Source organism: Nyctereutes procyonoides, unplaced genomic scaffold, assembly GCF_905146905.1.
Source record: "Nyctereutes procyonoides isolate TBG_1078 unplaced genomic scaffold, NYPRO_anot_genome, whole genome shotgun sequence".
Lineage (NCBI taxonomy): Eukaryota > Metazoa > Chordata > Mammalia > Carnivora > Canidae > Nyctereutes > Nyctereutes procyonoides.
The window spans coordinates 24,739,625-24,766,316 of NW_026575049.1; the positions used below are offsets into that span (position 1 = coordinate 24,739,625).

The window sequence follows — 26,692 nt, forward strand, 5'->3', positions numbered from 1 at the left end:
ACAGAAAAGACAGTCCCACGATTCTCATCTCAAAATATTTAATCTTGTCTTGAAAAGGACACATCCCCGACTTCCCTCCCAGTCACATCACTCCAGCCCACCAGCAGCGACACATTCGCACGCACACACGCACATAAGGCCAATGGGCTACAGTCTGCCTCTGCCCTCTCCGGCGGGGAAGGAGGGGCTTCTCCTTGCCTCTTTCCCCCAACAAGGGTAAAGGGGAGAGGGGCCCGCTGGAATGCCAGCTCCCAGGGGAGGACGCAGAGCCCCACACACTCTATCACATGCACTTAGAAAAATAAAACCAAGTGGTGTTCTGGCATCCCCAACACCGTAAGAGAGCAATATCCACCTGGAAGTCATCTTTGCCATTTTCTAGAAAAATTTATTGCACTTAATGAACAGATGTTAAAGGAGCTCTGGGGTGGGGCTTTGCCACGAAAACCAGGGGCTCTTTGCCCTTTGTGTTACCGGGAGCAGAGCTCCCAGGGTCATGGACGGAGCGCTGCCCGGCACAAACGGGCCCTCCTCTGCTGGTTCCCAGGCCTGCCACCCCGCCTCCGGCTGGAGGACCATATTAACTGCCCGCCCAGGGCCACTGCAGCCCCCCGCAGCAGGGCGATGCTTACCCAGTCAAGGGTCAGTGCCCAATGCCCTCCCCAACCTCAGGGCCCGGACAGACAGCACCCTTCCTTTGGCCACGGGTATGAGTTACCCAGGTCCTCCACGAGGTGCTAGCCATCATGAAAGCTCTCTCTAAATATATATATTTCTATATCTAGATATACATTTATTATATGTATATTCTTCCAACATTCTAGCTCATTCATGATTTGTCTATTCTGAGGTTGCAACGAGGCTACCGTGGAGCTGAAGACAGGGAGCTCAGGAAGGCATGCGCCTCCTAAGCAATCACAAACCCACAGAAAGCCACCTCTGCTGGCTTCCCTAGCCTCCAGCGCTCCGTAGACGATGTCAAAGGTCTGAGCACAGGAGCCTCACTCTTTGGCTGTCAGCCCCAAGGAGGGAGTCAAGGAGACTCCCAATTCCTGACGGATACTGAGCAGGGAGCAGCCCTCTCCTGCTCCAAGCACCCGATTCTTAGGCCTGGGAAGGAGAGACTTTCTCTGAGCGGTCCTCTTCCCCCAAACGTCCACTTCTGTGGACCCCTCCTTCCTATCCCCGCCAGGCTCCTGACTCAAAGGAACTCTTCTGAAAGAGGCCGGCAGCTACTCTCTTTCCAAGTAAGCACTTTGGGAAGGAACCAGACAGCCACTGCCTGGCAGGGAGGAAAAGGAGGGCACTGGGCAGGCAGAAGGTGAGACAGAGGAAAGACATCAGGCCATCATTCCACCGCTCAAGGGGGGATGTGAACACTAACCAGAGAGCAGATGTCCATCCTTAAAACAAAACAAAACAAAACACAACACAAACCATATACTTTCTGACCAAAGAAAAGGAAGAGCTTTTAAGCTGGAGGCTCTTCTACCAATTACAAAATGAAAACTGCCCTCTTGGTGGGTAGCCAGACCAGAGAGAGTGTGTCCGGGCAGGCAAGCTGCCCGGGTCAGGACACAGACATGCCAGATGCAACGGCCCTGTTGTGGTTACAATAGAGTAAGAGTGAATATGGGTTTTATAGAACCACGAAGTCAAAATCAGGAGGGAGGGGGTGGCCTCCCTTGGCCTCAGGGACCCTTGTCAAGTACCCTGGAAGGGCAGGTGTGCAGGTCCCTGGAGGGCCGTGGCATTCCCCTGGGGAGTGGCCCATGGCCGGTGCATGGTGTCCCCCGGTCTTAACATCTGTTATGAAAAGTCTTTCAGGGTCAGGGCACAGGACTCAGAGCCACCACTTTAAATAAAGCCAGTGGTAAGCCCGACAAAGTGCGCCTGTCACCTCTGACCCCTCTTTACCACAGGCTACCTGCCCTGAGCAAATAAATACACCCATCTCCAGGTGCCCCGGCTGACCACAGTGAGCAGAGGGTCCCACGGCTTTCCTCAACGAATCTTCCAGGTACAGCAAAAGGATCACTGAGTCCGCTGACACGAGAAAGGAACAGCTGTGAGATAGAGGAGCCACAGCTGCGAAGACCTCTTCCCTCCACATCATACCACAGCCAGCTTGTGTGGGTGGCCGGTGCCTCCTGGGACACAGACCAAGGGGCCCCTTGCCCGAGTGGATGGCCCAAGAGCTGAGCTGTGAGCCCTGCGACCCCTTACCAAGTCCCGCAGACTGACACTCCTGGCAGCTCACACAGGGGAGGGATCCTGAAATAAGAACTGGGAAGCCCTCTTCTGCTTTTAGGGAAAGTGGGCTCTGGCCTGGCCCACATTGGAGAGCAGAGCAAGAAAAAAGGGGAACTTCTTGGGAAACATGCCCCAGCTCTCCGCCCACAATGTATGGGGTCGTGGAGGCTGGTTTTCTAAACACCATGCGGAAGGTGCATCCTGGCTCCAGGAAGTTAAGCTTCCTAGGCGGGGGGGGGGGGGGGTTCCTTTTAAATCCAAGATCTGAGCATGGTCACTGGGTGAAAAGAAACAGCAGGCTCCAAGGCCCAGTGTGGTGGGACAAAAAGTCTCAGGTGGCCTCCATGAGTGGCCTGGAGAAGAGATGAAAAGGCCTCCCTCTGCACTGTGGTCAAGACTCGGAGACCAGCCGCCTGGGAGTCCCTCCTCCAAAGCAGATGAAAAATGGAGAGAGCCCACCGCCAGGGCCTCATCCCTGGCTTCCAGGCCTCAGAACCACAGGAGAAAAGGGGTGTGGGAGCTAAGAACAGCCGGGTGCGCTTCTGCTGTGGGCCCCAGACCCACACCCCATCCCAGGCCGAGTGGAGACCCTGCTCCCGTGGCTCGGCCCTGGGGGGACACTGCGGAGGAGCTGCTTTGTCTTTCTACCTCTGAGGGAGATGGGAACGGATGTTTCTCTCAAAGACTTTCTGGGGAGGGTGAGGTGGGTGACTGACGCACCCCACCTGGAAATGCGCCCCGCTACCTGAGAAGACGTTGGGCGACAAGGATCACGACTCATTCTGTGGAGACAGGCTCAATGGCCCAGGCCAGAGACTGAGGGAGAGTCAGGGAAGCCCGAGCCCCTGGTGAAAGGAGATCTGTACCCCAGAGGTCCCCTTCCGATTCAACTGGGACATCCAAGAATAGAAACTAAGGCTGATTCACCCGTCTACGTAGATTCTCTCGCATCCCCACGGGTGAGGAGGCTGGCCCCCCAGAGAAGTCGCCACGTGTGCTGGCCATGTGATAATGAAGCTTGAACGTGAACGCTCCTGGAGCAGGTGTGCCACCGTTCGACCATGACGAGTCATAAGTCTCCACGTGTGTGTGGGGTTTCAGGGAGCCCCCAGGCAGAGGTCTGAGGTGCAGGCAGCGCTGCCCGAGCAGGGGACACGGGTTACAAGGGCCCGTACTTGGTCTCATACTTGGACACGATGGTCTTACACTTGCCCACCTCCTTGCGCAGCTCAGCCACCTCCGTCCGCAGCGCTGTGTTCTCCTTCTCCAGGAAGGCTGCCCTGATGGTGATCTGGTTCTCCTTCAGGCGCCGGGCATCCCGGGACCGTTTGGCCGCTACATTGTTCTTCTTGCGTCTCGTCCAGTACTTTTCATCCTGTGGAGAAGTGTCCTTTGTGGGTTTCTCCTTGTTCCCCATGAGGGAATCCAACCCTTCCCTTCCTGCCAGCATTCCGCACCCCAGATTCCTCTTAAAACTCCATCTGGTGCAGCCAGCCAAAAGCTTGGACCCCAGGGAAGGAGCCACATGTGCCAAGGACACTGAAGGGCCCTAATCTTTACCCGGGCATGTGGAAGAAGCAAAGCCCTTGGGCAGTATATGCGGTAGAGGGAAGGGGACTCATGGTCACTGGTTCTGGGCTACTTCAACATAAAGCACTATCGCCTTGCCTCACTTCGACATTTTGGTTGTGGCTAAGGGCCCGCATCCTGCATCCAGTTCCCTGAGTTTAAATCTTGGCTGGAACTGTGTGAGTCTCTTAGCCTCTCATCTTTACAATGCGGGATAATAACAGTGACTCTGTCACGGAGCTGTCTGAGGGTTAAACAAGTTACCATGTATGAGGGGCCTATAGGCAGCACCTGGCACATGGTACAGACCACACAAACGTCTACCATTTTCACTGTCATTGCTACTGAAGGCTCAGAAGCCTCTGGAGAGACAGGTGTGGTTATTTCCATGTTACAGATGAGAAATCTGAGGCCTCGTAAGCTCTTGGTGGCAAAGTGGAGTTTGAACCCAGGCCTGCCAGATTCCAAAGCTTGGATGAAATATGTTCCTTTTGAATTTTTTATAAGAAAGGATGGAAAGATTTTTGTAAAATCCTCTTCTCCCTCCCACTCTCTGAGTTCCTCCAAGAGCATCAGCTTGAAAGCTGCCTTCTCCTCCCTGGGGATGGCAACATACAACTATCTTTTGTCCTTCAAAGCAAGGGCTTGTTCAACGCCAGTTCCCGTGGCCTAGTGAGCTCTGGCCTGAAGGCTGGGCCAAAGCCAGGAAGTGGGAACATCAACCCAGTGGTGGCCGGGAAGAAAAGAAAGAAGCTACAGGGAGTCGCACTGGGGCCAAATGTTACCTGACTCTCTTTCTACCAACTGCTGCAGGATATGGCTCCGCACACTGAACTCATGCCTTTTTAAATGATGTCCCCAAGGAGACAGGGTCCTCCACATGAAATTAAATGGGAGGAAGCACAACCCCTTGGCTCTTGAACCGATGCTGTACCTTTATTTATAACACATAGCAGGTTACCTTCTGCTCATCGGGGACAAAGACCTTCTTGGCCTTTTTGATCATGGGCTGGGGCTTCAGGTCCTCCTCTGCAAACTTGTGCTTCCGAGGGTTGAAGAGCTCCCCACCAGGGACACTGGAGAGGACCAGGTCAGCAGGGTCAGGATTGAAGTTCACATCTACCTCCACACAGTTGGGGTCAATGGGACTAGGTGTCTCCCTCTCCTTTTCCAGGGAGGATTCTGAAAGACACAGAGGCAGATGGTCCCAAAGCAGCTCACTGGACAGCAAAGACACGTCTCACACACCTGGACACCTGCTTCAACCTCAAGGTTGCACCAGCCATCGCCACTTGGAGGGAAGAAAAACTGCAACAGCCTTAGCCCCCAAGCTGGCATAAGTGATTCACTTCAACAACACAAATACGGAAAGAATTCTGTCCATTAGGAACAAAATGCTCAAAAGGAAACAGAGGCCCTTGAAAAAGACAGGATTTTCCGATTGTCTCCCTCCCCCCAGAAATGTTAAGCAAAACATTAAATCATTATACCCCCTAACTTCCTGTGGTTTCAAGTTCTCAAATAATGAGAAACAGCTGAATTCCTCTATGAACTATTATGGGCTAGGGACCCAGACTGAATGAAATGGCTTCCATTTTTGAGTCCCTCAAGACATTATTGGTCACAGCGTTCATTCAGTCTTAGGACAACTCTGAAAGGCAGACAGGTGTTAACCTTATTTTATAGATGAAGAAACTGAGGCTCAGAGAAATAGCCTGGTTTTCCCAGGGTCACACAGATGGTAAGTGACTGAAGTACAATTTGAGTCTGGGTCTGCTTGACTCTGAATCCTTGTTCTTTTCTACCCCTTCCAGCTGCCACTTTATAGTGGACATTGGATTAGAGGCACTTTCAGAATGCAAAGGTTGTGCATTATTAGAGATAAGTTATAAAAAAACAACACCACCATCATACCTTTGGCCTACTCATTCAATGCTACTGATAGGAGTACACAAACTCTTAAGTCAACAGATATTTGCTAAATATCTACCACATGCCAGGTACTACTGTCTTTGCAAAGACAAAGCAGTGCACAAAACAAGTAAAAATCCTAGCCTTCACGGAATGTTATTCTAGCGGGGGAAGGCTGACATTACACAAGATAAATTAAAAATATCTATAAAAGTGTTGGATGCCATGTGGCTATTTGGGAGGAGAACATTTCAAAAAGAGTGAACAGCAAGTGCACCAGGATGTACACAGGCAAGCAGTGGTGTGTTCAAGAAACAGAAATGCAGCCGATGTAGCTGAAGTGAAAGGATGGGAGGAAAGAGTAATAGGACAGCTCCAGAACATAAAATACAGGGCTTTTAATCCCCAGAAAGCAGTGGTTTTCTTTTTTTTTTTTTTTTAAAGCAGTGGTTTTCAACAGGGGATGATTCTGTCCCACAGGAGACACATGGCCACACAAGGAAAGGGGGCATTTTCCTCTGACATCTAGTAGGTAGAAGCCAAGAATACTGTTAAACATCCTCTAACGCACAGGACAGTCCCTCCCTCTACCCCAACAAAAAAATTATCTGGTCCAAATGTCAATAGTCCCAGTGATTTGGACTTTTGCCCTGAGATGGGAGAAGCCACTGGAGGGTTCTGAGTGAAAGTGTGACATGATAGGTTTTCTCCGGATCGTGTGCATAAACTCAGTGGATCCTATGAGAGGGGGTTAATTACAAAAAGGGATGGACATCAGGAGAGTGAATGACCAGGGACCAATGTGGTAACTGTGGGAGTACCGCAGTTGCCAAACCCTACACCCGCAAGACAAACAGCCAGGATGCCAAAGCCTGACAACTAGGACTCCCACACTTTGCAGGGAGGAGCAGACATGGCTGCAACCACTTTGTACACTATGTGATGGAAACTACAAAGGCTGAAGGCATACACGTCTGATGACCCAGCCCCATGGAAACACACAGACGTATTTACCAAAAGACATGCACATAAACGATCATAGCAGTGCTGTGCATAACCCAAAACTAGAAATGCCCCAAATGCCCATCAACCATAGAATGGACAAAAGTGGTATGATCGATCATATAATGGAATCACTCAAGCAACGAAAATGAACAAACTGCTACAGGCACGTTATAAATTTCCTCACAAATTTGAGGAAAAGAAGCTGGACAGACCATACATACTACTTATGACTTTTAACAGGAGGAACTAAAAAATTAAGAGACGGAATTTTACTTTCATTTCTACCATGTGTATAATTCTTCAATATAAAACTTACTTTACCTGTATTGTGGTTTTATTTCTGCCAGAGGAGTATTCCATAAGTATGTTTGTTTTTTGTTTTTAAGATTTATTTATTCACGAGAGACACAGAGAGAGAGAGAGAGAGAGGCAGAGACACAGGCAGAGGGAGAAGCAGGCTCCATGCAGGGAGCCCAACGTGGGACTTGATCCCGGGTCTCCAGGATCACGCCCTGGGCCGAAGGTGGCGCTACACCGCTGGACCACCAGGGCTGCCCTGTTTTTGTTTTTTGTTTTTTTATAAGTGTTGTTTTTTTCCTACTAAACATGATATTTCCTTTTTTTTAATTTTTTTTTTAAATTTATTTTATGATAGTCACAGAGAGAGAGAGAGCGGCAGAGACAAGGGCAGAGGGAGAAGCAGGCTCCATGCACCGGGAGCCCGACGTGGGATTCGATCCCGGGTCTCCAGGATCGTGCCCTGGGCCAAAGGCAGGCACCAAACTGCTGCACCACCCAGGGATCCCACATGATATTTCCTATTTATTTGTTCGTTCATTCATTCATTCATTCATTCATTCATGAGAGACACAGATAAAGAGAGAGAGGCAGAAACACAGGCAGAGGGAGAAGCAGGCTCCACGCAAGGAGCCTGATATGGGACTTGATCCCAGGTCTCCAGGATCAGGCCCTGCGCTGAAGGCAGCGCTAAACCACTGAGCTACCTGGGCTGCCCCATAAGTATGTTTTCTAAATATATTTTGTCAATGTAAAGTGATTCATATGCCCCTATAATTTATATGTATATTATAAAGCTAGCTATAGGTACTGATAAATGTCAGACCTTAAACATAATTACAATAGGCAAAAACAAACATCATACATAATACACACACATATACAATTAATATATAATGCCAAGCATCTTTGGTGATGGAAATAACGATAGTGATGGCCTCTGGGTAGTAATGACTGAATTGGCGTCACAAAGCATTTCTGGAATACCAACCGTGTTCTATATCCTGATTTATGTGGTAGTTACATGGGTGGGTTCACTTTGTGAAGATTCATCGAGTTGTGATATGGGCACTTCTGTATGCCATGGTTTATTAAGAAGGCTTACTTAGAAACAAAATTGGGGCAGATGGGTGACTGACTCAGTTGGCTGAACTTCTGACTCTTGGTTTCGGCTCACGTCATGATCTCAGGGTCCTGGGATGGAGCCCCATGTCAGGTTCTGTGCTCAGCTCAGAGTCTGCATGATAGTCCCTCTTTCCCTTTCCCTCTGCCCCTCCCCTCCTCACTCTCTCTCTAAAATAAATCTTAAAACAATAACAACAAATCAAAAGAAAATGCCACTGAGACTGCCTAAGGTATAAAATGAAGACTCATTTCCAGCTCTGCCCCCTACCCATACATGGGCCCAGCCTTCTAGGACAATCTAATGGGCACAAAAATGAACTGCCTTCGGGCAGCCCGGGTGGCTCAGTGGTTTAACGCCGCTTTCAGCCCAGGGCCTGATCCTGGAAACCCAGGATCAACTCCCATGTTGCGCTCCCTGCATGGAGCCTGCTTCTCCCTCTGCCTGTGTCTCTGCCTCTCTCTCATGAATAAATAAAAAAATATTAAAAAAAAAAACAAAAAAACGAACTGCCTTCAAACAAGAATTCACCTGGAATCAGCGGAAGTCTCTATATCTCATCAGTTTACAAGAGAAAAACAAGGGGCAGAGGAACATGTTAAATGGTACTATAGGGCTACAGTCAGAAAAATCTAGCATTTGCAAAACTCTACAGACCAATGATCCAGTTTCTTCAACAAATGAATTGGAAAAAAAAAAAAGAAGGGACACTATAAATAACAAAAGATTTAAGATACAAAACTAAATGAAATCTGTGGATCTTGTTTGGATCCTGATTCAAACAAACAGTAAAAGAGTAACGTTTTTTTTAAAGATTTATTTGAGAGAGAATGAGTACATGTGCATGTGTGTGCATGTGTGCACAGGAGAGGAGCAGAGAGAGAATTTTCTTTCTTTCTTTCTTTCTTTCTTTCTTTCTTTCTTTCTTTCTTTCTTCCCTCCCTCCCTCCCTCTCTCTCTCTCTCTCTCTCCTTTCTTTCTTTTCTTTCTTTCTTTCTTTCTTTCTTTCTTTCTTTCTTTCTTTCTTTCTTTCTTTCTCTTTCCTTCCTTCCTTCCTTCCTTCCTTCCTTCCTTCCTTCCTTCCTTCCTTCCTTCCTTCCTTCTTTCTTTCTGAGAGAGAATCTCAAGCAGACTCCTTAATGAGCAAGGAGCCCAACATGGGGGCTTGATCTCATGACCCTGAGATTATGACCTGAGCCAAAATCAAGAGTCAGACACTTATCCGATTGAGCTCCCCAGGTGTCCCTCTAAACAGTAACATTTCTGAAACAAGTTTTTGGGACTTGGAATGCTGATGGATATACTGTCAACTTTTTATGTAAAATCGGTATTTTTGTTATGTTTTTTAGAAGAACCTTTAAATTTTACAGACATATTAAAATACGTACAGATGAGGGGGCAGCCCTGGTGGCTCAGTGGTTTAGCGCTGCCTTCAGCCCAGGGTGTGATCCTGGAGACCTGGGATGGAGTCCCACATCGGGCTCCCTGCATGGAGCCTGCTTCTCCCTCTGCCTGTGTCTCTGCCTCTGTCTCTTTCTCTGTCTCTTTCTCTCTCTTTCTCTGTGTATCTCTCATGAATAAATAAATAAAATCTTAAAAAAAATACGTACAGATGAAATGATATAATATCTAGAATTTGATTTTAAATAACCAGGTGAGAGAATGGAAGAAGTTATGGAAAACAAGACTGATTATGAATTAAGAATTATGGAAGGTTAATGATGGCTACATGAAAGTTCATATACTAGTCTCTCATTTTTGTATTTGAAAATGTTTCTGTAATAAAAAGTAAGAAAATAAAATAAATAAAAATAGAGCATGAGAATTCCTTGGGTGTGGGTCCCCTGGGTTCCAAACCAACTCCTGGGATCCTTCATGGGAGCCATCAGCTTGTATGCCTGTAACTGAGCCTGCAAAAAACTTTGTAGGGCTCTCTGAGACAGCAGCCATGCCTCCTCTGAAGGGTTCATGTCCAAGCAGCATGAAAACCAACCAACCAACCAACCGACCCACCCACCCACCTACCTCAAGAGGTAGAACAGAAAAAGAACAAGAGAATAAAGGAAGTGTCCTGAAGATGATGATGGTCCTGGCAGCAAGAATGCCTTGCTCAGGCCAGTGCCTAAGCAGTATCTGGCTTTGGAGTCAGGCATCCTCACTTCGAGTGCTGCCTCCACCACTTAGCAGTTGTGTGACCTTGGACAAGTTACTTCTAATTTCCTCAGGTATAAAACAGGTATGAGAGTATCAATGTTACAAGGTTCTTGTCAGGATTATGTATTAATGCCTGGCATGCAGTAGGTTCTAAACAGATGTTACCTGGTATTATTATTGTTATTGTTACTATTGCCTGAGCTTCCCAAAAAGCTGTGGCAAAGTGCATGCAGACGCAAAGGGCAGTGTGCTGAGGAAAAGCAGCCTGGGATTTCTATCCTGTAAAGCCTCAGACTGGAAGGGCTCACTCCACTGTCCCAGCCATCTGCAGCACACCAACCTACAGAAATGCCCAGACTGTGCTGATGTGGCTGCTATTTTTGTCTCCAGCCTCAGGGGACTGTGCTCAAGGGTGAGGAGCCAAGGATTTCTCCATGCTGCAGGCCCACCAGGACATCTGAGAGAAAGGGCTCACTGGGTGTGTGAGGGCCCTCTGGATGGGCCAGGTGGCCAGGCACCTACCTGTGCTGGACGCGGTTTCAGAGGCCTGAAAGACAGCAGTGGAGGAGGATGGAGGAGATGCCGTGGAAGAGCTGGCTGACTCCTTCCCTTCCAGCTCGGCCACAGGCAGCAGCAGGTTCTGGGCCAGGTGGGTGGGGCTGGCGGGGATGCCATTCTCCAGCAGGAACTCATCCAGGTCCATGTACTCCAGGTGGAAAGACTCGCCATCATAAGGGATGGTCTTGTCCCAGATGGGCGGCATGAGGGACGCTGAGACCGCCATGGTGCTGGCTGCCGCAGCCTCGTCTTCCTCCAACTTCTCCTTCCCTTTTTCTTTATCTGCAGACACAAAATCTGTGATGAGACACCACACCAGAGTGTAATTCAACCTCAGGAGGTAAGCAGTGGGCCTCTCGGGCCTGACTCTTTTCCATCTGAGCCCTGACCTGTCCCAGCAATTTCAAGAGTCTGCTCTGCTGTCCAGTTAAAACCTGTTGTTTGTCCCAGGCCCACTGGTCTCCTTCAGCGGTGGCAGCGTGGCCTCACCCATGCCTGGGCTTCTCAGAATGTTCTCCACAAGTTCTAGGGCCTGATGTGGTCCCAGGATTAATTCAGAATAGGCTGTGGGATTGGCATCTGCAGGAGAGAGGCTGCAGGGAGGAAATGGAGTTTCTGCTATCTTAGTAATATTTTAGGAAAGGATATTTTAGGATTCCTCGGGCCAAGAACTTTTGTGTTCTTCTGTCCTGTTCCCTCCAGCGAAGCTTCTCCACAGCAACACAGCCTAGGGCTTGAATCTCAGCTGTGGCACCAACTTGCTATGTGTGATTTTAATCTCTCCCAGCCTCAGTGTCCTTCACTGTACATGAGAACAAAGCAACCTCTTTGGTGAAGACTAGAGATAACATTTTTTTAAAAAACTTTTTTTTAAGATTTATTTATTTATTCATGATAGACATAGAGAGAGAGAGAAAGAGGCAGAGACACAGGAGGAGGGAGAAGCAGGCTCCATGCCGGGAGCCTGACGTGGGACTCAATCTTGGGACTCCAGGATCGCGCCCTGGGCAAAAGGCAGGCGCTAAACCGCTGAGCCACCCAGGGATCCCCCTTTAAAAAACATTTTTATCTTCATGTAATCTCTACATCCAACGTGGGGCTCGAACTTATAACCCCGAAATCAAGAGTTGTATGCTCCATTGACTCAGCCAGCCAGGCACCCCTAGAGATAGCATTTGAACATGTCCTGTAGGGTTCCTGGCACACAGCAGGCATTCGCTATTACTGTGAGCTCACTGAGGGCAGGGACTACATCGAATTCATTTCTACATCTGAAAGACCACTATGGGAGCAAGCTGAAGGAAAATGTGCATACTGAATGAAAAATGCTGGGTTTGCAAACTGACTCCCTTTAGGTTTATTGGATAGAGAGGGATTGGAGCTGTCTTTTCAGAACCTATTTCAGAGCAAGCATTTCAAGAACCTTCTATCTCTGAATAAGCAGGGAAGACTGAAGGCAGGTTTTCTGGAAAGAAGGACAGGGCTGGAGCTGAAGTAGAAAAGCTTGTTTCCTCCTGCCCGCCCCCTCCCCAAAGCTTATTCCCATTCAAAGCAAAACTAATCAATTAGTGGAGACTGGATCCCACCTAATTGTCTCAGCCCAAAAGCTATGCACATAGATACCCAAGAACGGGCAAATTAAGGGGAAAAAAGATGAAAGAAATATGACAAGGTTAGAAGGGAATCAAAGGGAGGCTAATCAGGGAAGTGGGAGATAAAATCATGACAAGTTCATAATGGGCCTTCAAATTGAGGGAGACAACTTTGAACTCTGGATTCTGAAGTGAAAAAGACAAATCAAATATGATTATGTCAGAAATAAACCAGTCATGCGTGTACTCCTAGACCACAGTCAGTCAGAAAAGCAGCCTGTTGGTCCAATAAAAATGAACACACCCAGTGTGTTAAAAAGGTGGAGGTTTTGACAAACAGAATTTGCTCATGCCTTCTAACCTGAGTTGTTGCAACTGCCTTCTGTACCAAGCTTGGGTGGGCTGGGAGGGCCAGGTGGCCTCCTTGTTCTACTCCTCTGAGATCTGACTCTACATTCTGTTCAGAAATGACTGTGCCCTATGTTGGATCGGATCATGGGAATCAAAGGAGGCAGGAAAAGGGAAGAGACAGAAAAACAGCCATACTGAAGGACACATACCAATAAGTTCCAGGCTTTACTTGGCATAAGCAATTAAAAACATACTTCTTAAAAAATTTTTATTCTTATTAAAGATTTAATTATTTCATAGAGAAAGAAAGCATGAGTGGGAAGGGCAGACAGAGGGAGAGGGAGAGAGAATCTCAAGCAGACTCCACTCCATGTGCTGAGCCCGATGCAGGGCTCAATCTCAGAACCCTGAGATCGTGACCTCAGCTGAAACCAAGAGTCAACTGCACCACCCTGGCACCCCTAAATTTATTTTTAAGTAACCTCTATGCCCAACGTGGGGCTTGGACTCAATATCCCAAGATCAAGAGTTGCACATTCTACTGAGCCAGCCAGGCACCCCAAGGATATTTTAATCAGTGTTTTTATAATTTTTTTATAAATTATAGTCAGAGTTTTAATTATACGAGATGATAAAGGACTAGGCCCATTACTTAGGTCACAGGGATGGACATCAGTGGTTGCCAGTGATAGCGTAAAAAGCACCAGACCAGGCTGAGAGCTGTAAGGCCTAGCTATGTGACCTTGAGGAAGCACCCTCACCTTCTGAGCCTCAGCTTTCCTCATCTGGGGAATGGGAATAATATCTTATAGAACTGCTATGGAAGACTACATAGGATTATGTCAAAGTGCTTTGTAAGCACTGTGCGAATACAAGGTAGAATTATTATTATAGATGGTGGCTACTTAGTAATCTTGAATAAGAACCTGAGAGATGTGCACACCTGTCCCAGTAGCTCCTCTCATCCCCATCATCTGGAACAAAGCACTGCCTTCCAAACAAAGAAAAGGGTCTGTGCACATGAGGTTCCAAAGCAGAAGGGGAGAGCCTGGCCTTACCTGATGTGCTGAAGCTATTTATAACCCAATAGTGACAGCCATAGAGATGGGAACCTCAGCACACACTCAGAAAAAAAGGAGAAACAGCATTTTTTTAAAAATTAATTCCTCAAGACAGGTAATTTACAGAAGGCTTATTCCTTTCCAAATCCTTGAGCCACACTGATGGTTCTCAGAAATTCAAAGATCTCAGACTGAAAACATACTTCAATGGAGCTAAAACTTCACAGTAGGTAGCACTCCTCCTGTGCCCTGAACCTCCGGTTCTCAAAGGCCAAAAAACAGGGCCAAACCTGCTTTCCACACAGGCTCCAGGGAGCTTTGTGGCCTAGGAAGCAAGCAGCAGCCCAGCCCTGCCACAGTGGCCCCAAAGTCTAGGGTCAGCCCCAACAAACCAGGTGAAGGGCCACAGTGGCCTCGTTCTGACCCTCATCCCCCTACCTGCCTTGCCCCAACCTCCCCCTGGGAGAGCACCTGGCATCCCTTCTCCTGACACCCCTCCCCCACCTCAGCAGCGGAAAATCTCCCGGGTGTACCTAGTAGCTGGGGATACGCACACGCACACGCAGGGATGAAGAAGGGTCCTCCTCCCAGGAGCAGGGAAGTCCATATACAAAGACAATGCACCACCGTATGTCAGCGCTTCTCAAACTTTGGTGGACTTTGGAATCACAGAGGTTTGGGTGCTCCTTCAAATGCAGGTTCCTGTCCCAGCAGCCGCAGACTGGGTGGGCGAAGGGTGGGGCCCAGGAACCAGCATTTTAAACTAGCATCCCCAGTGATCCTGCTGCAGGCATCCCCAGGGAAGGCGCCCTGGAGCGTGCGCTAAGAGGCTGCTACGACCCCCATCAGCCTCCTCAGTAACCCCGATACGTCGCGCGCGCCCTGAGGCGACCCCCACCCCACCTCTCCCTCCTGCCCCTTCCCCGCCAACCTCCATCTGACCTAGCCTCTCGCTAGCCACCCCGACCTTCTCTCCCCAACCCCCTTGCCCCGCCCTCCGCGGCCCTCCGCAGGACGGCTACACCCTGACCTCCGACCTCCCCGGCCCCGCCCTCGCAAGGCCCCGCCCCTGCAGAAACCCCGCCCCCGGGCGCGCGCGGACCCCCTCCCCTCACCGAGGCGCGCCTCCCGCGGGGGGTTCTCCATCAGCTTCTTCAGGACCAGCGGGAAGGAGCCCGGCAGGCCCCTCTCCCCAGCTGCGCGCCCCGGCCCGGGGCCCGGCCCCGCCTGCGGCTCCACAGGCGGCTTCTTTCCGCCGCCCGCGTCCGACATCGTGCCCCGCGCTCTGCTCGCGCGCCTCGCCTCCCCCGCCCGCCCCCCGAGATGGGCCGGAGCCGTGCGACCCGCAGCAGCTGCCGACACGGGCAGCTACTGCGCAAGCGCCCAGCAGCACCCCCACCTCCCTCCATCCCTACCCCGCCTGCGGACAGGCGCTGGCATATTAATTATTCATGAGACCAGGCCAGCGTCCCCCGATCGCGGCTTCGGATTGGCCCATCCTGCGAGGAGGGCAGGCGCAGCCTTCCGGGCCGTGATTGGTTCGGCCGCCGGGGTTAGCGCGGCACGTGTGGGGCCAGGTGAGGAGCGACGCCGGAGGCCCCGCCCCATCCGCCTCTGTGTCACCTGATTGGCGCCTGCTGGAATCGGTGTCATGGGGCCTCTTCGGCCGCAGCCCCTTATCCTCAACCCGTGGTTGCACCTTCGTCTCGACCCTCTTCACAACCCCCGCCCTCCTCCCAGACCACCGCAGCCGTTCCCCCTTCCCTCTCATCGCAATCTCGCCACCTCCTGACGCGCCACTGAAGGGAGCTGGGCTGGGCGAGGCCGGGCCGGCCGGGGGAGCCTATCAAGTGGCCGGCTCGGGCCGCGAGTCCGTCCCCCCGTGGGTCACGTGGAGCCGCAGCCGAGTCTAGTAGCGGGGGGAGGGGGAAGAGGCGGAAGGCGCGGTGCAGCCAATGGAGGGCGGGGGCGGGGTCCGGGGCGGTGCACGAGGCGTAGCACGTGCGGGGCTGCGGAGAGGAGGGGAGAGGAGGGGAGAGGAGGGGAGGGGCGCGCCTTTCTGTTCCGGGGACTCTGCCCAGGGTCGTGGGACGGGAACGCGACAACCTGACGCGCGCCCCTCCTCCCCCACGACCCAGAGGTTGGCTGAGGCCAGGGCCGCAGACGGTGACCTGCCCTGCCCGTAGGGCTGGCTGGCCTGGCCGCGGCTGCGGGGCAGGGGGGGCGGGGGGGTGTCAGGTTCCCCACGGATCCGGGTGCTGTGCGGGTGTGGCGGCCAGATAAACACTAGCGTGGAGGGCGCGCTCTTGAGGCCCGCGGGTGGCGAGAGAGGGGCTGCCGTGCGCCGGGGCCAGGGCCACGCTTCCGTCCTCCCCTTCACTAGCTTGTGACCTTGGGAAAGTCCAGTGGCTTCACTAGCGCCTGCTTCCTCATCCATAAAATTAAGGGGTTGGGCTCCTCTGTAAAATCCTAAACAGCTCTGCAAATCCTGTACCTCAGTAGGACTTTCCCTTCCTTTTCCTAGAGAAAAGCGAAACAAAACACAATTTCTTTTCGCAGGGTACCGATTACACCCTTTGCGGGAGAACCTCCTCTTAAAACACGAATAGTCCCTGAGAATTCCTCAGGAGGCAGTCGAAGTGTAAAATGTGAGTGGGTACACACACGTGGAGACGGTAGAGCGCCCAGAACTTTGTCCCTCATTAGAGCACAAATTACACTCTGCTTTGCACCCAAGCTGTGCTGGACTCTCCCGGCCTCTAAACTCCCCTGAGGGCGGGGGAAGGGGTGGGGGGCTTGGCCTGTTGATCCGGTTTCTCACCAATGAGCCTGGGGCTTCCAGTAGCCAGGCTGGGGAGCGGCAGAGTACAGGCCTTGGTGCACAGAATAGGTTCTGTATGCCAACACCCGCCTGGCTGAAAGCTGGCCAGCTGATGCAATCAGGATTTTGCTGGAAGTTGAGGAAAAAGAAGTGGGGCCCCTGAACAAACCTGGGAAGCAAGAATTTTGAAGGGATTCTGGGGGAATGGTTGGGCCAGGGTCATGGCATCTGGCTCCAAATTCGAGTTCTCAATTGCCACACACGTGACACTTTGGTCACCTTCTGGCTCGTACCTCCACCCAATGGCTTCACATCTCCAGGCCTCCTTTACTGGTATATCAAATGGAGGTAGGGCAGGGTCTACATTGTGGGGCTTCCAGAAGCCAATGCACTGCACAATTGTAAACGTGCAACAAATGGTAGTCTTCATAATTTTACTAAACATGGCTACAAACCCACTGCTCGGTGTATGCTGATTCTCTGTTTAGTAGAAACACTAAGCTGTGCACAGATTTGTTGCGTTGTGGCCTTGTTGGTGGGAGTTATGTATGTGGTTAAACAAAGATATCTTAGGGGGACTCCTGGATGGCTCACTTGGTAGAGCATGGGACTCTTGATCTCAAGGTTGTGAGTTCCAGCACCACACTGGATGTAGAGATTACATAAAAATAAAATCTTAGGGGTGCCCAGGTGGCTCAGTAGGTTAAGCATCTGCCTTGGGCTCAGGTCATGATCTCAGGGTCTTGGGATTGAGTCCTAAAATGAAGTCCCCCACATCACACTCCCTGCTCAGCAGGGAGTTTTGGGGATGTCTGGGGGCTCAGTGCTTGAGCCCCTGCCTTCGGCCCAGGGCATGATCCTGGAGTCCCAGGATCCAGTCCCACATTGGGCTCCCTGCATGGATCCTGCTTCTCTCTCTGCCTTTGTCTCTGCCTCTCTCTCTCTGTGTGTCTCTCATGAATAAATAAATAAAATCTTAAAAAAAAAAAAAAAGGGATCCCTGGGTGGTGCAGCGGTTGGTTTAGCGCCTGCCTTTGGCCCAGGGCGCGATCCTGGAGACCCGGGATCGAATCCCACGTCGGGTTCCCGGTGCATGGAGCCTGCTTCTCCCTCTGCCTGTGTCTCTGCCTCTCTCTCTGTCTCTCTGTGTGACTATCATAAATAAATAAAAATTAAAAAAAAAAAGGCTGGTTTGGCGGTGGAGAGACTTGCTGCGTTAGTTAAGTGTCTTATTTTCATGGCTACCGTGACATCACTATTATTATTTTTTTTTACCATGACATTATTGAAGGGGTAAAAAAATAAAACAATTTTCAAGGTATTAGAGGAGGATTTGTGATCATTTAACAATGGAAAGTTGTAACATTTGTTTATGACAAGGGTGGATGTAGTAAGGAGTAAAGATTCAGATATCTTTGTAAACTACAGTTATCCAAAAGGCATAATGCCAGCTCTACTTACCACTCAGCCTGGAGCAACTAATCTAACAGGCAAGCAACACTGGTGAGCAAGACAAGCAGGTTGGAACTTTAAAACTCAGTTTTGATTTCATTCTCTTTTCATGTCCTGACACTCCCCATGTGTGTGTATTGGTTTTTTTTTTTTTTTCTTTTCTCCTGGATAACCACAGGGTAAATGGTGTGTCACAAACACTGTGGGAACATTATAAACATGTTCTCTCTCGTGCTTGCTTGCAAGCTAGGAGGTTAGCTACGTTGTGGACTGGCAGCGTTCAATAGCACCACCCTGGAGGTGGGGCGAGAGCCATTCCATTCTGGGCTTCCTTCTCTAGCTGACCAGAGAGGAGCCATAGCACCTCTGGCTAGCCTGTCTCCTGTCAATCGGTAAAGTGGGAATAACAGCGTGGCCTCACCCCTTCTCGTGGTGGAGGAATAGATGTTGTGAGAATTAGCTGATTTCCATAGGTTGTGTGAGCCCTATGAGGAAAAAAGCTCCATAAAAAGGACATGTCATTACACAGTTAAGACTTTAAGGTATTGGGACGCCTGGGTGGCTCAGTGGTTGAGTATCTGCTTTTGGCTCAAATCATGATCCCGGGATTCTGGGATTAAATCCTGTATCAGGCTCCCCACAGGGAGCCTGCTTCTCCCTTGGCCTATGTCTCTTCCTCTCCTTGTGTCTCTCATGCATAAATAAACACAATCTTAAAAAAAAAAAAAGACTTTAAAGGTATGAAGTGGGATCTCAGTGTCCTTTAGTGACAGGGTTTCAATGCAGTGATTTTTGAGAGAAGTGTGGTCCAGGGGTGAATTTGTGGGCTTGGGGGCAGGCATGGGTTGGATCTCCTCTCAGCTGCTGACTGGCCACATGGCCTTGGGCCTGTGACTTCTTCTCAGCCTCCTATTTGTCTCTCAGAAACCAGGGTAGATATGCATACCTCGCAGAGCAGTTGTGAGGATGAGAAGCATGAGAAGCGATCTCAAGCACCTGCCTGAACAGTATGTGGCATGGAGTGGGTGGGCCTCCACCCTTCCCCTTCATTCAGGTTGTGTCAGGTCAGGAGTAGAATTATTTTGGGAGGCTGGGTTCCAGAGTCAAAGCTACAGCAGAGATATGGATGTGAAATGTCTGTTTTCCAGAGCTAGACTGGCTTTAAATTCTCTTTAGTGTTTCGGGAACCTGCTAACCAACCCAAGTTAAAAAGGTAATTAAGGGGGAAAAAAAAGGTAATTAAGGGGTGCCTGAGTGGCTCGGTCGGTTAAGGGTCAGACTCTTGATTTCAGCTCAGATCTTCATCTCAGGGTGATGAATTCAAGTCCCTCATTACGCTCGACACTGGGAGTGGAGCCTACTTAGGAGAAAAAAAAAGTACTAAAAAAAACCCAACCCAACTTACTTGAGCATATGCAGAACAAGTGCCTTTTGTTAAGCCATTATGCCAATTCAGAGTATTATTATTTAAACGAGTTTCAGAGGAGCTAAAACTCCAGCAAGGGAGCCTTTGGCCACAGCGATCCATTTGGCCAATGTTGAGCATCTAGTAGAACAGTACCACTTCCAGTCTTCCGACTTACTGAGCATGGTGTGTGTAAGAGCAGGACAATGAGAAGGCTTCCACGGAGCTCCAACAAAGCCCAGTCGTCTGTGTGCTTTGCCAGTCCCCAATGCAGGAGAGCACAAAACTTGGTTCAGGGTAGTAACTCAGTAAATATTTGTTGGCTCGCTTTGTTGGCAGTGCTGCTAGGAAGGTTGACAAAATCTTTCAGAGCCAAGTCCTATACATTTGGAACATTATTGACATTAAATAACAGTCATTGTGTTGATTCACAGTCGAACGTGGAATAGCAAACATGAGCCATCTTCGATGGCAAGTCCCCCAGCACAAGGCTGGCCAACAACCCACATACCTGTGGCTGCATAGTTCTGGGCTGTGGTTTGTACCTTGGTCTCAGTGTGCTCTAGGGGAGAAGTGGTGGGTGGAGGCTCTTCACTAACTCTTGCCCATCTCTTCAATAGAGTTTCCTGTTTGGCTTGCCTCTTGTCCACCCCCAGGGTTCGGGTTACAGATGGAGCGCTGCCCGAGAGTGCCATTTCCAGAGAAACCATCACCTCCAGCCTCTGCCACGTCTCAACAGCCACCGACAACCATGGTTTCTCCAGTGAAAGCTGTGCTGATGGTGCAGCCGTAGGGTGTGGGCTCTGGAGTCAGACCATCTGGGTTTAATTCCTACTTTGCTTGCTAACTGTGTGACCTTGGGCAAGTTACTTAACCTCTCTGTGCCTGAATGTCAAAAGCAAACACTTCAGGCACGCCCCTGAGAACAGCACTTGGCACACAGCAAGCGCTTGGTGGAAGTTAACTCAGCCTAATTGCATTTTGGGTTGTCCTGGGAATACCTCATTCCTCCCCACCTGCTACTTCCCCAAGAACAGTGGGGGTGGGCGGGGACTCTCAGGCAGGGTTATGACAGCTCCAGGCTTCTTTATGATCTCCAGGGCCCTGTAAGTTCTCCCCTCTGCAGGTCTCTCCACCTCCCCCCTCTACCTCCTGTCCCCCTTGCTCACTTTCTGCAGCCACAGTGGCCCTTTATTCCTCAAACAGGTGTCTTTTCTGACCCAGAAAAGGGCCTTTGCAGGTGCTGTTCCCTCAGCCTGAAAGTTCTAGGTGTTGCTCACTCTTCCTCCCTCTCTGGACCTCTGCTCCCATGTCACCCCCTCTGAGAGGCTGGCCCTGACCCTCCTCTTTGCTGATTGTCTGTCTCTCCCCACTGGAATGCAAACACAGGTGTGTGTGGGGGGGAGTGTTTGCGTCATTCACCCACCCCCAAACCCATGCCACAAGCATAGCAAACGCTCAATAAGCGATCAGATGACTGAGGAGATCCTGTGGGAATCCTGTGGGAAAGGATGAGCCCGGAGCAGGCAGAGCTGGGTTGGGATCCTTGATAAGTCTGTGGCCTTCCCTTTACCAAGCATCCATCTCATCGTAGAATGGATGATCCTACCTCCCTTGCAAAAAAGCCATTCCACAAGTGGTGACGTAAAAGCTCACATTCAGGAAACTGGTTCTTAGGATCAGGATTCATTCCTTGGGCAGCGTCACCTTGGGTCAGGCTCCTAAAGGTACAAAACCATCTGCAAGGGACACTCTTAGACACAACTGCCAGTTTCTGGCACTCGGTAAGAATGAATTTATCACATTTCTCCGTGATTGGTGATGGTGGGGAACAAATAGAAAAGAAAGCTTGAGTCCCTAATGTGGGAGCAAAGAAGAGAGGCTGGTCCACACACTGGCCTGAGGGTACCTGATTCCTCTAAGTGCATTTCCTCACCATTTAGAGGTGGTAGGATTCAAGGAGCTAACGTGCCCAGTATATAGAAGACCCCCACACCACCACCGCCTCCTCCTTTTCCCTAAAAGCAAACTCCACAATTTCTCAGTTTCTCTCTGGTTCCGCCAGGCTGGGTGTGGAGGCAACCACATGGACTTTTCCTGAGGCCAAGCTCAGAACAGCCCAGGGTGCAGTGAGTCTACTTCTTGGCCCACTCAACACAGTTCTCCCAGAGGAGGACACCCAGGCTCCCTCCGTGCACCCCTGCCTCTGCCCTAGCACGTCCCACTGGGATCCCACCTGTTACTCGGCCCTTGCTCTGGCCAGCACAGCTGGTACTGGTGGGTGCAGACAATGGCACCATGCCCCAGGAGCCTCAGCACCCATTTCCAAGGAGACAACCCTGTGTGTGCTCCCACAAACTTGCAAGATCCAGTTCTTTCAAGGAGAATATCCTCGGGAAGGAGAGTCAAAAGAGGGGAATGGAGGGTGAGATTACAAATGTGATGTTGGTGGATGGAGCATCATGCCAGGCCCAGCTGCTGTCTCTCACGGGAAAACAGTGTAGCGGGGATCCCTGAGTGGCTCAGGGGATCCCTGAGTGGCTCAGTGGTTTGGTGCCTGCCTCTGGCCCAGGGCGTGATGCTGGAGACTCGGGATCGAGTCCCACATCAGGCTCCTGCATGGAGCCTGCTTCTCCCTCTGCCTGTGTCTCTGCCTCTCTCTCTGTGTGTGTCTATCATGAATAAATAAATAAAATCTTAAAAAAAAAAGAAAGAAAAGAAAACAGTGTAGCACTTCACAGTGTGCAAAGGCTTCTCCATAGGAGAAGTCATCTAATCCTGGCATGAATACCTGTGAAGCAGGTATTCTTTGTACCTTGTACAGATCGACGTTGGGGGGCCTGTCAAGGATTCCCTGTTGGGTGACCCACAGGGATTCTAGTCAGAAGCTCCCTGAGGCAGGTACCCTGACTGCCCAGCTCAAAGTAAGGGTCTTGATAAACCTCTGGGGTGGGGGTGGGTGGGGGGGTGGGGAGTGTTCGTGCCACACAGCTCCCTGGATGGATGCCTGAGAGACCAAAGCTGGCAGGAAAAGGAGGGACTAGCCTCTGAGCACGGCAGAGGCCCCATGGGTTGAGGGAAGGATAGGGTGTAAAGATCTAACAGTGTGGTTGAGAGAAGCAGGGTCTTTCCAGAGGCTGGAGAAGGAAGTGAGAGAGAGAATGTGCGACTTGGAACAGAATCCCCTCTTGGAAGAGGATCCTCCAGAGAAAGAGCAGGAATGGAAACAAGAAACATACTGATCCCTCTAGGGATCAGGGACCAGAGACAGAGGGAAACTGAGTCAGGACTCAGGGTACAGACCCACTCTTTTGCTGGATATGAATTTGTCTGCCCTCAGGAAAGTCAGTCAAACTGGTGGCCACAGTGAGGGGCCACCAGGTGGCCATGGTGACCTGAAGCCAGGGGGGTGCTCAAGGCTGGTCAGCTCTGCTAGACAAAGTGCTTGACTAGGGACAGGAAAGAAGTGGAGGTCTGCACAGGCTGGTGGGAGAGGCCTAGGAGCAGCAAGAGGGAGAGAAGCCCCAAGGTTGTATCTGAGGAAGCATCTCCGAACTAGAACATGGAGTGAGAGACTGCAGGGGAGCAGGGTCTCGTGAGAGCGCACCTGGGATTTCTCACACTTGGCACGGGTTGCGTCTATAATTCCCTCACGCTGAACCCAAGATATGCTCTGCACGTGACCCAAAGGTGTGTGGAAGCAGTCACTGGGCTGGAGAAAGTGGAGAGCTTGTAATTAGGCCTCAGGCCCCCATGGAGAAACTACCCCTTTCACACCAAAACAAAGGGTGAGCAATCCTGGGGGTAGGCCTGCTTTCTGGGGCAGCTGGATGTTTCTCTTGTCTTCCTCCCATTGAAGTCAGATGCCAGGGTCGGGGGAAACAGGGAGAGAGAACTTGTAAAGTACTTGCTACATGACTGCTGGAAATTCTAGTTCTGTACGGGATGTGTGGTCTTTTTACCAAGATATATTGGTTTTCAGGTAGATATGTTTATTTTCATTAAAACTATGGAGAGGGTCGCCTGGCTGGCTCAGCAAGTGGAGCATGAGACTTTTGACCTCAGGGTTGTGAGTTTGAGCCCCACGCTGAGTGTTGAGATTACTTAAAAATAAAGTCTTTAAAAAAAAAAAAAGATGCGGAATCTGGGAGCTTTGGAGAATGGTGACGGTGGTTTGGGAGCCATAATGAATGAGGTCTTTGTGGGGTGCACTAACACTGTTAGCTCTTCAACCTTCATCCCCTCATCTGCTCATTGGCATCCATCAGCCCCGTGGGGCCTCATGCTTCTGACCCCCAGTGAGATCCACATGGGAAATCGATAAGAGGTGGCATGAGACTCTGGTTCATGACCCTTGGACCGACCTAGCCATACCAGACAAACTGATCTTCAGTCTGAACTCGCCAACTCTTGGAAAAGCTCTGCCTGAGAACCTGGGCAAGTCCCCTCAGTGCTGAACCCCAATTTTGCCCACCCATAGGAAGCAAGGGGGACTGCCCAGCAGTTGTGGGGACCAGGGGCCAGCTGGGAGCCAGTGGCCAGCAGTTGCTGCCACATTTCAAAGGCTCTGTGATCCTAGTCCAGGGAGCAGTGCCCTGAGTCGCCCCGATAACCCTTTTCTGTCCAGCTGAGGGCTGTCCCTGCAGAGCTGCTGGCCACCCAGATGCTCCCTGTGCACACACTGGGCCATCCTGAGACACCCTATCTTCCCCGGGCGCCTCTACCTCTAGCTTTTGGAAAGACTTCTAGCTTCACCCACCCACATAGCCCTTCAGAGATGGCAAGAAAGTCAGCTGTGGCTTCTCTGCCAGGCTTAGTTGAGAGTTTCCTGAAGAGACGGGCTTCTCTGGGTTAGCAGCCGGGGCCTGAGGCTACATGGGCATAGGAACTCCTTCTAGGACGCCCGCCTCTGAGGGTGGCCCCGACTGCCCTGGGATTCAAGCCACAGGGTGCGTGGTCTGAGGGGCCTGCGCCCAGAGCTCTGTGGGAGAGCCCATGGGGACCCTGCCCTGAGCTTGGGAAGCCACCTTCCTCCCTTGGGGAAGGGTCTCCTCACTCCCCAGAGGGTGAGGGCAGGGCCTGTGGTGTCTGTCCCCAGGCTTCAGAGTTTGGGAGTGGCTAAGAGTCCTTTGGAAGGAAGTCCTGCGGGGACACCCAGGGCTCTGGTGACAAGACAGATCAGGTGTCAGCACAGCCGGATGAGCAGAGAGGGGTCCCCCAAGGGGGCAGCTGGGGGTCCTAAGTCTGCTCCAGCAGCAGGGGACCGGGGGGCTCCTTTAAAGGTGCATGTGGATTCTGAGCAGCGAGGACCTGGGTGTGAGCCCCTGACATCTGAGCACAGAAGAGATTTGGAGAAATGTTTATCAGGAGGGAGTACTCTGAGCAGGCTGGCCCCCAAATCTAGCCATGGGCTTTTTTCTGCAGGCAGGCTCGGGAGGCACCTGGTGCTGGCTGCTGGTGCTGCCCCTCTGTCCACGCCCTCCTCTGCTGGCTCCTGGGCCCCGTGTTTGCCCGTGTATCCTAGGAACCAGGGCTGCGAGCCTGTGGTCCTGTTACATAACAGCTTCCATGCCATGCAGGGGTTCAGCCCTCCAGCGAGCGGGAGCCGAAGCAGGCGAATGGAGGAAAGCCTTTTCTCCAGACACCGGACACTGCCCAGATCTACAGCCTCCACCAGCTGCCGCCACCCCCCACACACAGAGGGAGGGAACTTAACACACAGTCGGCGGCGTTCAGTGCTTCTCCCAGCACAGCGCGCGGGTCCTGCCCATGCCCCACGTGAGCACAGCACCTGTCAGTGGCCGCACACTGGCCAGGGCTCCCGGAGCCCACAGGCCCAGGAGGCAGCCCCTGAGCTGCAGTGGGGGCTCCCCACTCTCTCCCTCTCTGCACCCAGCCCCTCCTCCTGCCCAAGAAGGGGGCCCAGGGCAGACCTCCAGTGGGGAGCTGCCCGTCCCGCCACCGTGCCTGCGACTGACCCCACCCCTCGGGCACAAGGGCGGCCAGCCAACCCAGGCCACCTCCGTTCCTACCTGTCCTCTTCTCTGGCCAAGGCAGAGAGTGCTCCAGCAGGGACTTGAGGACCTCAGGCATGTCCATGGCAGGGGCCACTCCAATCCGGTCACAGCTCGACATGGACATGGCCTGGCGGGAGGTGCTTTCTCGGGGAGTTCAGAAGCAGCTAGAGAGGCAGGAGCTGGCCCGGGAGCCGCAGGCTCTGGAGGCGGGCGGGGCGGGAGCCCGAGGCAGCCAATGGGCAGTAGAGGCCCCGGCCCACCCGTCCACCCCCGGCTCGGCCGCCCGCCAGCTCCGGCTGCAGCCAGGCCTTCCCTTCCCGCTGCCTGGCAGGGCGGGCCTGGCCCTGCGCCAGCCGCAGCACGTGGAGCCACCGCGCCAATCCTCTGACAGAGCCCGGCCTGTTATCTAACTTTGCAAAGGGAAGTTCTCCCCCAGGCTGGGAGCCATAACCAGGCCTGCCAGGTGAGACAGGGAGATGGCTCCCCGCCCACAGCCAGCATGCGCCGCACACCCAGGCGCGCTCGGCCGAGGGGCCCTGGTGGCCAAGTGCCACAGAGGGCAGGGCCGGCCATGGAAATCAGTGTGGCCTGGGACCGGAGACCCTGGCGCTCCGGGCAGCACAGCACGAAGGTCGCACTCTGAGTTGGCACGGACAGGCACAGGAAGGGGGATCACGCCTTCACCTGCAAGCTTGGGAGCCTCGAGAGGTTGTTGGCACAGTCTGACACCCGTGCGTCCTGCAAGGCACACAGGTTTGCGTGTGGCGTGGCTAACTGGGGCTTTGCGCCATCTGCAGAGCCTGACGCCTGCTCTCCTAAAAGACATGTGAAAACCTGCAGCCTGGGATTCCTGTGGTCTTCCAGGGAGGGGAAGAGGCAGGTGCCCAGCAGACAAGCCCTGGGTGGGCCCACAGAGCAGCACCACTGAAAGGGAGCGGCTCAGACTTGTCTTGGGTGATGTCCTGCCTCCCAGCCCATCCTGGAGACCTTGGTGGCAACTGGCTGTTTGCTCCCTGGCCCTCTCAGCAGGACTTTGGCCTCTGTGGTCCCCAGGCCACTTGAGCTTGTGGTCAAAGCCAAGGTTCCGTATGTCCGCCTCCACCAAAGACCAACATCAGACTCG

General features: G+C 51.7%; 1 protein-coding gene across 3 annotated transcripts; it reads right to left on the reverse strand.

Moving 5' to 3' along the window:
• Positions 1-21: 21 nt before the first annotated feature.
• On the reverse strand, positions 22-25,744 carry TEF (TEF transcription factor, PAR bZIP family member). Of its 3 annotated transcripts, none has more exons than XM_055328771.1 (4): positions 25,585-25,744; positions 10,835-11,152; positions 4,784-5,004; positions 22-3,628 (listed from the first exon to the last, which is right to left on the reverse strand). In XM_055328771.1, the coding sequence occupies exons 1-4, from the start codon at positions 25,691-25,693 to the stop codon at positions 3,413-3,415; spliced, it is 864 nt and encodes a 287-aa protein (XP_055184746.1). In that variant the 5' UTR covers positions 25,694-25,744; the 3' UTR covers positions 22-3,412. The 3 variants fall into 3 exon arrangements, with proteins under 3 accessions (XP_055184746.1, XP_055184745.1, XP_055184744.1); XM_055328770.1 differs by lacking the exon at positions 25,585-25,744 and adding an exon at positions 15,498-15,785; XM_055328769.1 differs by lacking the exon at positions 25,585-25,744 and adding an exon at positions 14,990-15,221.
• Positions 25,745-26,692: the final 948 nt, after the last annotated feature.